Source organism: Strongyloides ratti (genome assembly GCF_001040885.1).
Source record: "Strongyloides ratti genome assembly S_ratti_ED321, chromosome : 2".
In the NCBI taxonomy this organism is placed as follows: domain Eukaryota; kingdom Metazoa; phylum Nematoda; class Chromadorea; order Rhabditida; family Strongyloididae; genus Strongyloides; species Strongyloides ratti.
Genome location: NC_037308.1, coordinates 15,365,834 through 15,381,243, shown reverse-complemented (window position 1 = coordinate 15,381,243; position 15,410 = coordinate 15,365,834). Strand labels below are relative to the sequence as shown.

Genomic DNA, 15,410 nt, shown 5'->3' with positions numbered 1-15,410 from the left:
ATAATGGTAGCAAATTATGATATCTTACTACACATAAAATGTTATGTTATAAATTAATAATATTTATATTTCTTCTTGTATTCTTTTCTAATTTGGTACTATGTGGATTGAATCCTTCATTACAAAGTGATGGTTCTAAAGGATGTAATTCTACATGGACTAATGCTTCTCAAATATTTGGATACATGGAGAGTGGTGTTGGAAAATGGATAAGACCTGTTGAAGGCTCAAGACCTATATTTGTCATATTCTCAATTTTTCTTATAATTTCGTTATCTTTAATTTTTTGGTTTTTTACAAAATTTTTTTAATTTAAAATAAATACAAAATATATAAAATAATATACAATTACTTTAATTAAGACACATTTAATTATCATAATAATTTCAAATTATAAAAAAAAAACATGACATTCTCTTCAAGTAGACAACAAGAAATGTATTATATGATTAAAGAAAAAATAAAAAAAAATTTCATTTTTGTTAAAAACATTTATTTTAAAATTATAGTTAGGTATATCTCATTTAACCAGTAATCAAATTACAATATAATAAAAAAAATTAATTAATTGTGTTTATCTTTATAAATTATTATAGTTACCATTTTATTTATAGCACTTTTAATATTTATTTTAAAAATATTATATTGATATATTTACAAAGCTTCTATCTGTAAATAATAAATTTATTGTTATTAGATTATCAGTGCCACTTTCTTTATTTTTTTTTTAATACATATTAATAATAATATTAATTTGTAAGTATTTGACTTGAATTGATTTCTTTTTTCATTAATTTTTCATCTTGTGATTATCTTTTTTATAAAACTATTAGCTGTCTCATGCTTTTAAATATTTACTATTGCTTTTTTAAAATTTTCATCATTTAATTTATTTTATAAACTAATAATAAGTTAGATAAAATAAATTTTCTAATTTGTTAAAAAAAATAAATCTATTTATCAATAAATCTAGATAAAAACTTTGAATTTTTTAGATAATGATTAATAGAAATATAGTACTATGATACTATAGATTAATGAACCTACAAACTATATTATTTTGTGAAACAATGATCATACATCTGTCTAACTAATATATTAAGTAGAAAATCGTTTGTTTAAGTATTAATAAAAGACTACTTATTTAATAATGATTAAAACGAGTTATTTGCTTTTAGTTTTTAATATATAATATAGTTATATAAATCTCATTATTTGTATATATTTTATATTATGATTTCTGTCTTATTTCCTGGATTTTTTACTACTTGAAATATTTAATATATAATTTTTATGATAAAATTACACTTGGATTATTTAAATGATTAATATTATAATTTTTAACAATTATGATTAAAAAGAGTTCCTAATTTTTAAGGGAATGTACGTATTCTTCCAACTATATATTGTTATTTATATTTGATCATGAAGTTCCACCTATTTTTGTCATTCTTATCAATGATATTAAAAAAAATTTTTCTAACTTATTTTTACTTATAATATGAATTTGTTCTTTTTTTTTTTGTTTTCTTTATTTATAACATATATCAACATAATTAATTATATTATTTAGTAAATATTAATTCTAGATAAATTTTAATGATGAGAGGTCTTTTAAAAAATACAAGTTTGGCAAATATTTGTGCTAATCGTTTTCTTGTTAATGGAAAAACAATTAAAATTCGCCCTGATGGGCAATGTCCACCTCCAGCTATTACACAATTAAGTGAAGAAGAAATAGCATTTCAAGATTCTGTAAGAAGTTTTTCAAATACAGTTGTAAAGCCATTAGTTAAAGAGATGGATGAGAAAAATGCTATGGACAAGAATGTTATACGAGGATGTTTTGAAAATGGTTTAATGGGTGTTGAAGTATCATCAAAATATGGTGGACCTGAGTCATCATTCTTTAATGTTGCTTTAATTGTTGAAGAATTAGCCAAAGTAGATCCATCTGTTTCTGTTATGGTTGATGTTCAAAATACACTCATTGCTCCATTAATTATTGACCTTGGAACTGAGGAACAAAAACAAAAATATTTAACAAAAATTCATAAAGATACTGTTGGTTCATTCTGTTTAACTGAAGCTTCATCAGGTTCTGATGCATTTGCTTTAAAGTCAACTGCTAAAGCTGATGGTGATGATTTTATTATAAATGGATCAAAGATGTGGATTACAAATGCTCAATATGCCAAATTTTTTTTAGTTATGGCTAATGCTGATACAAGCAAAGGATATCGTGGTATTACTTGTTTTATTGTCGACAGAGATCAACAAGGAGTATCCGTTGGAAAAAATGAGGATAAACTTGGTATTCGTGCTAGCTCAACATGTACTGTTAATTTTGACAATGTAAGAGTTCATAAATCAGCTATTTTAGGAGAATTTGGCAAAGGGTATAAGTATGCCATTGAATGTTTGAATGCTGGAAGAATAGGTATTGCTGCACAGATGCTTGGATTAGCACAAGGATGTTTTGATGCTACAATACCTTATCTTCAAGATCGTAAACAATTTGGAAGTAGGCTTATTGATTTCCAAGGAATGCAACATCAAATTGCTGATGTAGCTACAGAGATAGAGGCTGCCCGTCTTCTTGTTTATAATTCTGCAAGATTAAAAGAAAATAATATTCCATTCATTAAAGAAGCTGCAATGGCTAAATTATATGCTTCAAATGTTGCGACTAAAACAACAAGTAAATGTATTGAATGGATGGGAGGTGTTGGATTTTCTAAAGAATTTCCAATTGAAAAATTTTTCCGTGATTGTAAAATAGGAACAATTTATGAAGGAACATCTAATATACAACTTTCAACTATTTGTAAAATTATTGATAAAGAATATCAAAGTTAATTTAAATAATTTTATTTTCAAAGAAAATGACAATAATAAAATAAAAAATTTATTTTTTTAAAGTTCTATTTTTCTTTTTTTTGTCCGTGGTTTGAATCCAAAAAATGTTGTTGGTCTACTTGCTTTAGCCTGTGAAAATTCTCTAGCTCTTGTAACAAAAGCAGTGAAGGTGGATACACAGTTTCCAATAAAGTGATTTGATGCTTGTAGTATTGCTAATGAAACATGAGGGTTGTTATCTTCTAGTTTATATGCCTTAACATTAAATACTTTTAAGTGATTATTTATTTCTTCAATCATATGATCTTTATCACTACTTACAAATAATGATTTAATATTATTCTCTTTTACAACTTTTTCTATATCTTTTAAAATAGTTTCTTTAGATGGAAAACATACATCACTTGTAAGTTCTCCATATGCATTATATGGACCTGTACATTGTTCTGAAGAAAACAATGGTCTAGACATAGATGGGGTGATATGTTCACAAACTCTAATCCAATCAACATTATTCCTTAAATGAATTCCTACAAATGGTCTAGGAAGATTTTGTTCAATGAATTTCTTTGCTTGAGTTACTATTTTAGATGACCAACGTATAAATTTTTGTACATATTTATTACCAGGATTGATTGGAAAATCTCCTGGTGCTGTTATAAATGCTAAAACTGGAAAATTTTTAACTGGAAATTTTAATTTCCATTTTCTAATTGCATTGTAACTTGAAAAATGGTTTTCACCAATAATATCTCCAAAATACACATCTTTAACAAAATCAATATTAAAGTTATCCCAAAAAGGACCAAAAGGAGTCCCATCTTTTGCGTGACAACCAGCTGGTGCAGATTCATCAAAAATACTTTTTCTAGAATTCCAACAGAAAGCAAATCTTTTTTCCTTTGGCCATACAGTATCTGCTAGATTTTCCATAAAATCTCTCATTGTAATCACCCGATGAAATTCTTCTAAAGATTTTATTTGAAAATATGTATCATAATCAACCATAACTACAGGTTCTCTTCCAGAACCATATTCCACAAGTGGTGGAACGATTAAAGTTCGTCCTACATGTTTAGCAAAACTTAAGGCCTCCAAAAACTGTTCCATTTGATTTCCAAAACGTCCTGAAAATATATATTTATAATAATTTATTTTTTTAGAGTATTTCTTACCCATACATGGACAATATGTAATATAACCATTTGGATCCAATTTATTACTACCAACTAAATTTGAAATTGTTAACAGTACAATAATTGAAAAAATCATTTTTTTTTAACATTTAATACTTTATATAAAATTTAACAAGTGGAATAAAACAGCAAATTAAAATAATAACTATCTAACTTTTTTTTGGACAAAAATCAATCAAACAAACATTTACAATTTTATGAAAGATGAAATCTAGTGAATGTTATCAACAATATTTTAATTATAATACTATTTTATAGTTTTATTAGCATATAACTTTTATCAATCTTAATTTAGTAACATAAAATGAAATTTAAAGAAATAAAATAATAACTAATTGTTTAAACTATGATACTTGCCAATATATATATATATCTAAAATGTATAAAGTATATTTGTAAGTAACATTATATATTTAAAAAGTTTATTCATGACATTTTTCCAACAATCAAAATTTACAATGCTTCTAATACGGTTTTCAAAATGTTTTGGTCATTTTTTAAAATATGTAAAAGTATAGTTCATATTGTTATAATTAATCAAAGAAAATTTTAAATATCTATTTTGTGGTTCTTTTATGTATATCTTCTGTTGATAAAAATTTTAAAAAAAGTTGTTTATTAGAATAAAAAAATTTTTCTTAAGTTAGTACTTAAAATAAATTATTACAAAAACTAACCTATAAGTTTAAACACATAAATAAAAATTTTTTAACTTTCAAATGATTTCATTTAATTAAAAATCCACGTAAAAAAAAAACTTTGATTAATTGTTATAAAAAGATATAAACAAAAATCACTTGAAACAAAGCCTTTGTTTTTATTAATTCAACAAAACAATAATTGCAAAAAAAATGCACAAACATTTAATTGTTGAAAGATAAAGTATTCGTATTAAAATTAAAATAAGATTTTCATTGTTTCAAAATATTTTCCACCAAATTTTTCTTACTTTACATAAACAGATTATATTCACATTATAAGATAAATGTTGGGTAACTGTATGATTTTAAATGTATTATTCCAAAACACTAGTTAAAATAGTTTATATTTAAAAGATATATTAAATTTCTTCATTTTTTTTTTAGAAGTTAAAAACTGATTATATTTATCATGGATACATTTGCTCGTTTTCGTGATATTATTGATGAACCCAAAAAAATTTGTGGATTATCATTTAATGAGTATGGTGAAATTATGGAAAATGAAACTGAAAACCAAGTATTTTTAAATTCAAATATTTTAAAACAAAAAAATATTGAAATTGATTTGAAAAAAAATTTTGAATTTTACAAGCACAGGGTTGGTGAATTTAAAATAAAGTTTCGTTCTAACATGATTTTGAACTTTCATAAACGTGGAGAAGGAAAATTTAAGAAATTTTTGAATGGTGCAGATTTTTTTTTTACTCGTGGAACACTTTCAGCTATTAGCAACGCTGCTAAAGATCATCTCTCAATTTTGGCAATTATAATAGATGGTGTAATTGTTGTTGTTAGAAATGAAGGTAAATTGTCAATTTTTTTAAATTTAAATTAAAAATGATTTTAGAAACTTTTGTCCCTGATAATTATTTATTTACTTATGCTGGTCTTAACTTTGAGACTTTCATTACATCTAAAAATGGAAATATTACTATAAATTATGATAAATTAGTTAGTAATTGGGAACAATACAAAGAAATTTATACTACAAATATTTATTTGTCGAATGGTGAAAGTATTAAGATAGCATACTCTTGCGAAATAGATGCTTTCGATAAATGTACTATGATGCCAATCGAAATAAAAACACAATTTATAAAAAATTTACCATTTACTATTAATCAAAGTATTTTTGGTTATTTCAAATCAATTAGTGTCAGTTTTCAATGTTTGTTAGGAAATGTTCATGACGTTGTAGTTGGTTATAAAAACTATAATAATATTGTTTGTAGTATAAAAAAGTATTCGATTAAAGATATTTTAAAAGATGATTCTATTTCAAAAGCTGTACAAAAACGTTGCTGTGATCTTGCAAAATATTTAAAAAATATCAAAATAATGTTTGAATCAAAAAATAACAAAGGCTGTTTTGAAATTAAATTATCAAATGAAGTAACCTCTAAGTATTTTAGTGAAATTCTACCAGAAGTTAAAAATTTCTTTACAGAAGAATTTTGTGAAACATTTTTCTAATGTTTTGAATCAACTAAATTGATTATCTACTTTTTTTAATTACTATATTCAATAATATAATTATTTTACTCTATTTTAAAATTAATTTTTTCAAGACAAATATTTTATCTTTTTTCATTTGGTCCAAATGCTGTCTAATCTATGATCTATTATTTTTTAAAATTTTTTTGACTTATTTTTTGTATTCCATAATTTTATGCTTGTTGGCTAATAAAACTAAGGACACATTTTTTTTAGTTTTTACTAGTGTCTAATACATAACAGAAATAGCAGATTTTTTTACAAAATATACTGTGTTTATGTTTATTATCAAAAACTAACAATTTCTAGGTAGTTTAGAAAGATTATATTGACAAAATTGAAGTTTTTATTTTTATTAATTGCTTTTTTTATCTTTTTAAAATTACCTAACTTATATAATAAATAGTTTTGCAAAAAAGTAAGCCCTCCAGGGGGCTCGAACCCCTGACCGTTAGATTAAAAGTCTAACGCTCTACCAACTGAGCTAGGAAGGCTCGAAATCGAATGTTTGGTAATTAACTTTGACACTGGTAAAATAGTATAAAAACTTACTATCGTATTTTTACATTCCTTATTTTACCTTATCATGTATTTATTAACTCTTTAATTTAAAAAAAATTTTTTTTAAATTTTTTCCTTGAAAATCTATTAAATTATTGATGTAAAGTACAAATAAAACTTCTTATCAAAAGAAACTATTAAAACAAATATGTATTGGAAAAAAAATAATCTTGTGAATATTATACTAATGATTATTTAAAAATTTTTTTAATCTTTCCATTTTTAAATAAATGTTTAACTATTACAATTTTTAAAATAATTAAAACAGAAAGAGATAATATGTTTTTACAATATTGTATTTTTTTAAAACTTGTGATTCTTTAATTTTAAGCTAAATTTGTAAAGTTAATTTTTACCAACACATCACCCATTTTTGAATCATTATATAAAATGCAAATTTTTTTATGATTTAATAAGAATGTGGTGATTTCTATGAAAATAAAAATATACATGGTCTATAAAAGACTTTACTCCAATACAGTAGGAATTATAAAAATTTAATTCAATTTTAATAAGTTTATATATAAAGTATTTATTTAAATAAATAAAGACTTATTTTTTTAAATAAACAATATAATTGTAATTTAAAGAATTTTTTTTTATTTAATGCAATAATTCTTTTTCAATAAATTGTCTTAAATTTTATTTTAAAAAAAATGGATATTATTACAAAGAATGATATACAGAATTTGGAAAATGCACCAATTAATTTAATGACAAAAGATAATGCACAAAAACAATTAAATGTTTTAGATAATGAAAAAAAAGAAAAATATAAAAAATTATGGAAAACAATATCACGAAAAGCTCTGGATTTATCATTAAAAGATCCTTGGGGAGAATTTAAAATTGAAAATGAAAAGACTCAAAAATGTATTCGCTACATGTATAATGCTGTTCATAAAGTATGGAAAAAAGATGAAGTATATGTTAAGAAACAAGATAAGGTATGTAAATTATTTAATGTAAAAATTTTTATTTTCATGATGTTTAATTTTAAGTCATTTGCACGTGGAGGTATGAGAGAATGCTTTAGAGTAAAAAAAATGGATAAATTATCCAATCATACTAATTGGAAACTAGCTATGAATTATGTTTGTAAAAGATATATACAGGATGTAGATAGAAATGTATTATTTGAAGATGTTAAATTACAAATGGATAGTAAACTTTGGGCTGAAGAATTTAACAGACATAATCCACCGAAGAAAGTTTGTTTAATTTTTGTTATGTATAATTTTAAAAAAATTTTAGATTGATATTTTTCGAGTTTCTATCCTTGAATTTATTGATGAGATGGAGTCACCTTTATATCATTTGGAACACTTCATAGAAGGTGAATATATAAAACATAATTCAAATTCAGGATTTGTATCAGATGCTGTCCGAATGACACCACATGCTTTCTCTCATTTTACATTTGAAAGAAGTGGTCATCAGTTAATAATTGTTGACATACAAGGTGTTGATGATTTATATACAGATCCACAAATTCATACAGTTTCAGGAACAGAATATGGTAGTGGAAATTTGGGTACAAAAGGAATGGCATTGTTTTTTTATTCTCATCAGTGTAATGATATTTGTAAATTTATGAAACTTACAGAATTTGATTTATCAAAAAATGAAATTACTTCTAGATATCAACAAAATTGTTCATATCCTTCAAATCCATCAACTAAATTTTCAACAAAAGCACAACAATCACTTGATACGTGTCAACCAATAGTTACTTTTAAAGAAAATGCTATGGAAAGATTGAGATCAAGAACAATCTCAATAAATAGTATTGCTTCAAATGAAAGTTTAGATGAAACTTGTATAGATATAGACAGTTCAATTTCAGAATCATCTAATATAGTAGAGGATAATGAAAATATTATATCTGTTTCAGCTTTACGTCGTAGAAGATATTATAGTGGACATTCAGATACAAGATCATCTCAAAGTGAAAGATTTCAAAATGCTATCAGAAAATTTTCAACACCAGCTGGTTTTTTACTATCAAATAATTTTAGTGATTCTGTCCTTAATTCATTAAAAAATAGTAATTCACTTTTTGTTCTTGGTCAAGTACATCTTGACTTAGCCCGTTATTATTCTATAGGTAGATTTAGTTACAAAAAAAAAATAATTAATAAAACAAAGTCTTGGGAATCAAATGTAAGAAATGAATTATATGATGAAAATATTAAATATGATAAAGAATCGGCAATCTTTCATTTAGATATAGCTAGAAAATGTGGCGTTTTGGAAGCAATTAAAACAATTGCAGAAATTGCTTATGATTTACCACATGATTTATTAAAAGACATAAATTCTTCTGACTTAAAAAAATTTAGTGTAATTGATTTTGATGACAAAATAGCTTTTGGTTTACAAATGATGGAATTAGCAGCAGAAATGTCTGATAGAGATGCCATTCATTTTATTGCTTCATCTTATGAAACAGGACAGAATTTACCAGTAAATAAGCAAGCTGACTGGAGTAAAGCTATGTATTGGTATGAAAAAGCATTTGAATACTATACAATTGAGGAATATGGTAATGATGATTATAAAGGAACCAAACAAGATTTAACTTTTGTATGCCCACAATATGAAATTTTAGCAAAAATGGGACAAATGAGTAATGAAGGTGGTTTTGGGCTTGAAAGAAATAGTTTGGAAGCATATAATTTTTATAGTGAAGCTGCTGAAATTGCTACTGAAGCAATGAAAGGAAAATTGGCCAATAAATACTATGAACTTGCTGAAATGTGTAATTGTAGTAGATAAAACTACTTCTAAACTTATAATGACTATCATTTTCTATATTTCTTTTTAATATAATTTTATTTAATTTCTTATTAAACTGTCGTTTATTTCTAACATATACTTTTATAACTTTATATAATTGATGACTAAATTGTAATGGACAAATGTGTAATCATCTAAAAAAATTTTATGTTTTTATTAGTTTTATTTAAGTGTAAAAGTGCTTATGGAGATATTTTGAAATTAATTAACAATAACTAACACATTATGAAGATTAATTGGATATTTTTTTTGGTAATTTTATTTACCATTTCAAATAAATCATTAGAAATAAGTAAGTTTTCAATTGAAATCCTTTAGTATAATTAACTATTAAGAATCTACAATTAATGTTAAAAAAACTATAAGAGAAGAAAGTTCACATGATATAACAATCATTACACTACCTCCAACTATCGAAACAAAAAGACCATATCCAATGTTAACAGCAATTATTAATACCTGTCCTGATGATTATCATTCACCAATAAAATGTAATAATGGAGGCGTTGCAAAATGCAAATATTGGAAAAACAAAGTAGTTGGAATTCCTTATTGTAAATGTACTGAAGAATATGCTGGACAATTTTGTGATTTTCCAATAACTATAGCATTTCTCAAGATGACTTCATCTTCTCCTTTTACAAAATATAAGTTTTTTTTTCACTTTATTTTACCTTGTATCATAATTTTTGTATCTTTATCAATAATTTTCTACCTATTAATATCAAAACGTAAAAAATAATTTGAGAAACTCTTGCTCCTAACCAAATACTTCGTTTCATACACTACTAATAAATATTGGATTAAATACACATATGTTAAAATATTTTTATTGAAAAAGGAAAAAAATTATAAGTATATTTATTCCTAAAAACGTATAGCTATTACTTCTTTTTGTAGTGAATAATTTTAACTACAATATGTTTTGTTATTTTTACAAAATTAACCATCTAATTCTTTTTTGGTGGAATCCAAGACTCAATCTTCGTTCTAGTAGTTGAATAGGGAATATATTTCTCTTTTTCAATAATTGAAAGATTTTCTGCATGAGGCAAAACCCACTTTTGTGTTGGTAGTGGATCATTAATAGGTGTCTCATTACTTATATGATGTAACCAACGATGCCATTCTGGAGGAATTTGTGAACTATCATAATCAAGCCATACTCTATCTGGATATATAACATAACGATTTCTTGGCATGAAGTAACTATTGTCCTATAAATTAAATTTTTATATAATATAAATAAACAAATATACTTACTTCATAATATTTATTTCCAAATTTATCTTCTCCAACAAAAGTTCCAGCACGATTGGTATCTATAAGATACCTTTGTTTTAATGTTCCACGAATTCCTCCATTCTTCTGTATTATCTTAAATGCTTTTTGAATCTTATCGAGACCTAGAATTTCTTTAAGTCCCATTCCTAAAATAATTTAAAAATATTATAATATATTATAAATAAAAATAATGTCTTATAATTTGATTTAACCTTAACTTTCTCGACATTATTCCAAATCGTTTGATAAACATTTCGTGGTAAAAGTTTCTTGTACATACAAATACTGGGTTGTCTAAACACATTATCTAAATAATAAGTAAAAAAATCATAAGAAATATAAAAATGTTTGTATAAATAGTACGTGATTTAACAAAAACAAAAAAAATTTAAGATGAGTGTTAAAAATATATATGATTGCTTAGAATAAGCATTCTCGTTTCTATACATTAATTTGATTAGTTGATTTTAAATTCTATCGAAGTTATTTTATAATTTAATTATATGTTGATAATTTTTAACATTAAACTGGAACAAATAATTTAAAATAATATGCTTATTTTTATAAATTCATAACTTTTATTTTATAATAATAAAAAATTTATAAATAAAGTAAATAAAACAAATACTTTTTTAAATTTCATTTGCACTTTTATTTTTATATTATTTTTCTTTTTAAAAAAAAAGCAAAAAGCTATTAACATTTTGGAGAAGATGACAAGTAAATACAATTTTTTTTTAATTATTGTATTCTATAATATTTTGATTTATCCATTATTATCTTCTAAATTGCACGTATTATAAGTTATATATCTATCTACATACATATCTTTTCATCTCGAATATTTTATCAATTGATTATTAAGGCATATTTATTACTTTATTTAAAGTTATATATTAAAAAATTATAAAATTTTACGATATTTACATAGTTAAAAAAATAGTTTAAATATAGTCAAAAAATATTTTATTCTTTTTATTTTTAATGTAATTTAATTAAAAAATTGTTATAAAAAAAATTGTAAAATATGTAAATGAGGCTATTTTTTATATAAAGTTAATTTTAGTAGAAGTAAATATTTAATTTTTTTTCAAACAATTGAAAGTATATTTCAAGGTTTTTTTTATTATTTGTTTTAAAATAAGAAAGTTATAAAGACTCTTTAATTGATAATATTCTTTATTTTGTACTACTACTTAAACATATTTTTTAGATTTCGTAATATTTAATTTTTTTTCTTATACATGTATTTATAATAAATAAAATACATCTATTATATATATATATATTTTGATTATTTATGGTTACATCTGTACCAAATATTTTTAATATACATTAAATCTATTACAATGACAAATTATTACAAGAATTTCAATATCATTATAATTTAGTTATATATTATTTATACAAAGGTGATATCTCCCATGTTAGTATCATGTGTGATCTACTATTTTTGAAATAAATTTTTACCCTTGATATATTATAACATTACCCTAACAGTCAATCAATGAAATTTCTTAACAAGCTTTATGTTTTACAACTATCCAAAATTCTTAAGGCATAAGTATTTTATTTCAAACATTTCTACCAAATAAAAATTATAGAAAAAAACTATAGTGATAAAAAACTCTATCTTTGTGGTCCAACTTTTAGAGAAAATATGTATGTATGTTTCCTGAAAAGTTATTTTTTTTATTTTGTTATTATTTATATTATGTATTATTTTAATATGAAAAGTTTTATATTGTCCTATCGTGATATTATATGAAGATTTATTTTATTTATATAAAGTTAATTAAATGTCTTATTAATATATAATTTTATATCTTAGTACATATTTTAATTAATTCTATATTTATTAAATATTTGTAGATATTTGTAATTTTAGAAAAATTTAATGTTTTCTTATCTTAATATTATAAAATAAATTTTTTTTTACATAGTTAAAAATATATATATATTTGTTATCAATTTTTTTATCTTATCTTATCTTTTTTATTTTTTTTATTCTAGATATTAAAATAATGTTTACATCAAAAGGAAATAAACTTTTTCATAGAGACTCTATTGTTCCTACTATGGGCCATGAAGGTACTACTATTATTCCAAATAAATATAGAGGACGTGGTCTTGCAGTTTTTACCTCTGGAGGTGATGCTCCAGGTATGAATGCGGCTGTTCGATCTGTCGTTAGGATGGGTCTTCATTTAGGTTGTAAAGTTTACCTTATTCATGAAGGTTACCAAGGAATGGTTGATGGTGGTGATAATATTAAACTTGCTACTTATGACTCAGTATCTGATATTATTCAGAAAGGTGGTACTATAATTGGATCAGCTAGATGTATGGAATTTAAAACAATAGAAGGTCGATTAAAAGCATGTTATAATTTAATTAAAAGACGTATTACAAATCTTGTATGTATTGGTGGTGATGGTTCATTAACAGGAGCTAATACATTTAGAGTTGAATGGCCAGATTTAGTTAAACAACTTCTTGATAGTGAAAAGATAACAAAAGATGAAGCTGCTGCATGTTCAATGATTCAAATTTGTGGAATGGTTGGTACTATTGATAATGACTTTGCTAAAACTGATATGACAATTGGTGCAGATACAGCTCTTCATCGAATCATTGAAGCTACTGATTGTGTAACATCAACAGCCCAATCACATCAACGTGCTTTTGTCATTGAAGTTATGGGTAGACATTGTGGTTATTTAGCATTAGTAGCATCACTTGCTTCAGAGGCAGATTTTTGTTTTATTCCAGAGTGGCCTCAACCTATAAATTGGCCTGAAATTTTATGTAAAAAACTTGCTCAAGCAAGGGAAATGGGACAAAGATTAAACTTAATTATTGTTGCTGAAGGTGCTATTGATAGAGAGGGAAAACCTATCTCATCTGAGACAGTACAAAAAGTTATTAAAAACACATTAAAATATGACACTCGTATAACAGTTCTTGGGCATGTACAACGTGGTGGTAATGCATCTGCTTTTGATAGATTACTTGGATCTAGAATGGGTGCTGAAGCAGTATTAGCTTTAATGGAAATGACTTCAGAATCTGAACCTTGTGTTATATCAATAGAAGGAAATCAAATTGTTAGAGTACCATTAATGAAATGTGTTAAAAAAACTCAAAATGTTCAACAGGCAATGAATAATTTAGACTTTGATTTAGCTGTTGAATTACGAGGTCCATCATTTAAAAGAAATGTTGATACATATAGAATGTTAACTAAACTTCATATTCCAAGAGAAAAAGACAATTTATCAGAGGGAAAAGTTTTTAATGTAGCTGTAATGAATATTGGAGCTCCAGCAGGAGGTATGAATGCTGCAGTAAGAGCTTTTGTTAGGTCTGCTTTGTACCATCATTGTAATGTTTATGGAATAGAAGATTCTTTTGAAGGATTTAGTTCTGGTATTCTTAGAAAAATGGATTGGGGAGATGTTAATAATTGGGTAATGGTTGGAGGAAGTATTTTAGGTACTCAAAAACAATTACCAAATAAATATTTTGATAAAATTCATGAAACAATGAAAAAATATAATATTCATGGTCTTTTAATGATTGGTGGTTTTGAGGCATACCATTCAGCTATTGAATTTGAGAAAGCTCGTGACAAATATCCATATTTTAGAATTCCAATTGTTGTTGTACCAGCTACTATCAGTAATAATGTACCAGGAACATCAATGACAATAGGTAAAATATTTTCAAATAATTAACTTATATTTTAATTATACTTTTTTTTTTATAGGAAGTGATACAGCTTTAAATACAATATGTGAAATGATTGATAAAATTAAACAAAGTGCAAATGGAACAAAGAAGCGTGTTTTTGTAATTGAAACAATGGGTGGTTATTGTGGTTATCTTGCTACTTTAACAGCTCTTGCTTCTGGTGCAGATAATGCATATATATATGAGGAAAGATTTACAGTAGATGATATTAAAGAAGATTGTGAAGTTATTAAACAAAAAATGGAACATGGAGTTAAGAGATATCTTGTAGTAAAATCAGAAAAAGCTTCAAAAAATTATAATACAGATTTTGTTATGGCTGTATTTAATGAGGAAGGAAAAGGTGTTTTTTCAACAAGAGTTAATATATTAGGTCATTGTCAACAAGGAGGAAATCCTTCAGTTTTTGATCGTAATTTAGGAACCAAATTTGGTGTCAAAGCTCTTGAATATATAATGGAACAAAGTAAAAAAACAATTAATTTGGAAACTGATGAAAGATTTGCTACAACAAAAGAATCATGTGCATTACTTGGAATTAGAAATAGAACCATTGAATTTACTCCAGTAACTGATCTTATAGAAGAGACAGACTTTGAACATAGAGTACCAAATGAGCAATGGTGGCTTAAATTAAGACCACTTCTTAGAATTTTAACAAGTCACAGTAGTGGTTATGTTTCTGAGGCTATTGTCGATATCAAAGACAATGTAAATAATTAAATTCTTCTTATAAAATTTTATTTTTATAGTTTATAAAGAA

The 15,410-nt window shown here is 24.3% G+C and overlaps 8 protein-coding genes across 8 annotated transcripts; 6 read left to right on the top strand and 2 right to left on the bottom strand.

Annotated features, from left to right (window-relative positions):
* Nucleotides 1–38: 38 nt before the first annotated feature.
* SRAE_2000487650 (Hypothetical protein) lies at nucleotides 39–551 on the top strand (the record flags this gene model as incomplete). Its single annotated transcript, XM_024643813.1, has 2 exons — nucleotides 39–242; nucleotides 510–551. 2 exons carry the CDS (start codon nucleotides 39–41, stop codon nucleotides 549–551), a joined length of 246 nt encoding a protein of 81 aa, XP_024509442.1.
* Nucleotides 552–1,599: 1,048 nt separating this feature from the next.
* SRAE_2000487600 (Acyl-CoA oxidase/dehydrogenase, central domain and Acyl-CoA dehydrogenase/oxidase C-terminal domain and Acyl-CoA dehydrogenase/oxidase, N-terminal and middle domain and Acyl-CoA dehydrogenase/oxidase, N-terminal domain-containing protein) lies at nucleotides 1,600–2,859 on the top strand (the record flags this gene model as incomplete). The annotated part of the gene is made up of 1 exon (XM_024643812.1): nucleotides 1,600–2,859. One exon carries the CDS (start codon nucleotides 1,600–1,602, stop codon nucleotides 2,857–2,859), a length of 1,260 nt encoding a protein of 419 aa, XP_024509441.1.
* Nucleotides 2,860–2,916: 57 nt separating this feature from the next.
* On the bottom strand, nucleotides 2,917–4,131 carry SRAE_2000487500 (GDP-fucose protein O-fucosyltransferase 1; the record flags this gene model as incomplete). Its single annotated transcript, XM_024643811.1, has 2 exons — nucleotides 2,917–3,986; nucleotides 4,035–4,131. The coding sequence occupies 2 exons, from the start codon at nucleotides 4,129–4,131 to the stop codon at nucleotides 2,917–2,919; spliced, it is 1,167 nt and encodes a 388-aa protein (XP_024509440.1).
* A 1,034-nt stretch (nucleotides 4,132–5,165) lies between these two features.
* Nucleotides 5,166–6,229, top strand: SRAE_2000487400 (Hypothetical protein; the record flags this gene model as incomplete). The annotated part of the gene is made up of 2 exons (XM_024643810.1): nucleotides 5,166–5,559; nucleotides 5,604–6,229. 2 exons carry the CDS (start codon nucleotides 5,166–5,168, stop codon nucleotides 6,227–6,229), a joined length of 1,020 nt encoding a protein of 339 aa, XP_024509439.1.
* A 1,238-nt stretch (nucleotides 6,230–7,467) lies between these two features.
* Nucleotides 7,468–9,589, top strand: SRAE_2000487300 (Eukaryotic elongation factor 2 kinase; the record flags this gene model as incomplete). Its single annotated transcript, XM_024643809.1, has 3 exons — nucleotides 7,468–7,758; nucleotides 7,813–8,022; nucleotides 8,066–9,589. The coding sequence occupies 3 exons, from the start codon at nucleotides 7,468–7,470 to the stop codon at nucleotides 9,587–9,589; spliced, it is 2,025 nt and encodes a 674-aa protein (XP_024509438.1).
* A 246-nt stretch (nucleotides 9,590–9,835) lies between these two features.
* On the top strand, nucleotides 9,836–10,352 carry SRAE_2000487200 (Hypothetical protein; the record flags this gene model as incomplete). Its single annotated transcript, XM_024643805.1, has 2 exons — nucleotides 9,836–9,902; nucleotides 9,946–10,352. The coding sequence occupies 2 exons, from the start codon at nucleotides 9,836–9,838 to the stop codon at nucleotides 10,350–10,352; spliced, it is 474 nt and encodes a 157-aa protein (XP_024509437.1).
* Nucleotides 10,353–10,560: 208 nt separating this feature from the next.
* On the bottom strand, nucleotides 10,561–11,038 carry SRAE_2000487100 (NADH dehydrogenase [ubiquinone] 1 alpha subcomplex subunit 12; the record flags this gene model as incomplete). The annotated part of the gene is made up of 2 exons (XM_024643804.1): nucleotides 10,561–10,827; nucleotides 10,874–11,038. The coding sequence occupies 2 exons, from the start codon at nucleotides 11,036–11,038 to the stop codon at nucleotides 10,561–10,563; spliced, it is 432 nt and encodes a 143-aa protein (XP_024509436.1).
* A 1,880-nt stretch (nucleotides 11,039–12,918) lies between these two features.
* SRAE_2000487000 (6-phosphofructokinase) lies at nucleotides 12,919–15,370 on the top strand (the record flags this gene model as incomplete). Its single annotated transcript, XM_024643803.1, has 2 exons — nucleotides 12,919–14,608; nucleotides 14,664–15,370. 2 exons carry the CDS (start codon nucleotides 12,919–12,921, stop codon nucleotides 15,368–15,370), a joined length of 2,397 nt encoding a protein of 798 aa, XP_024509435.1.
* Nucleotides 15,371–15,410: the final 40 nt, after the last annotated feature.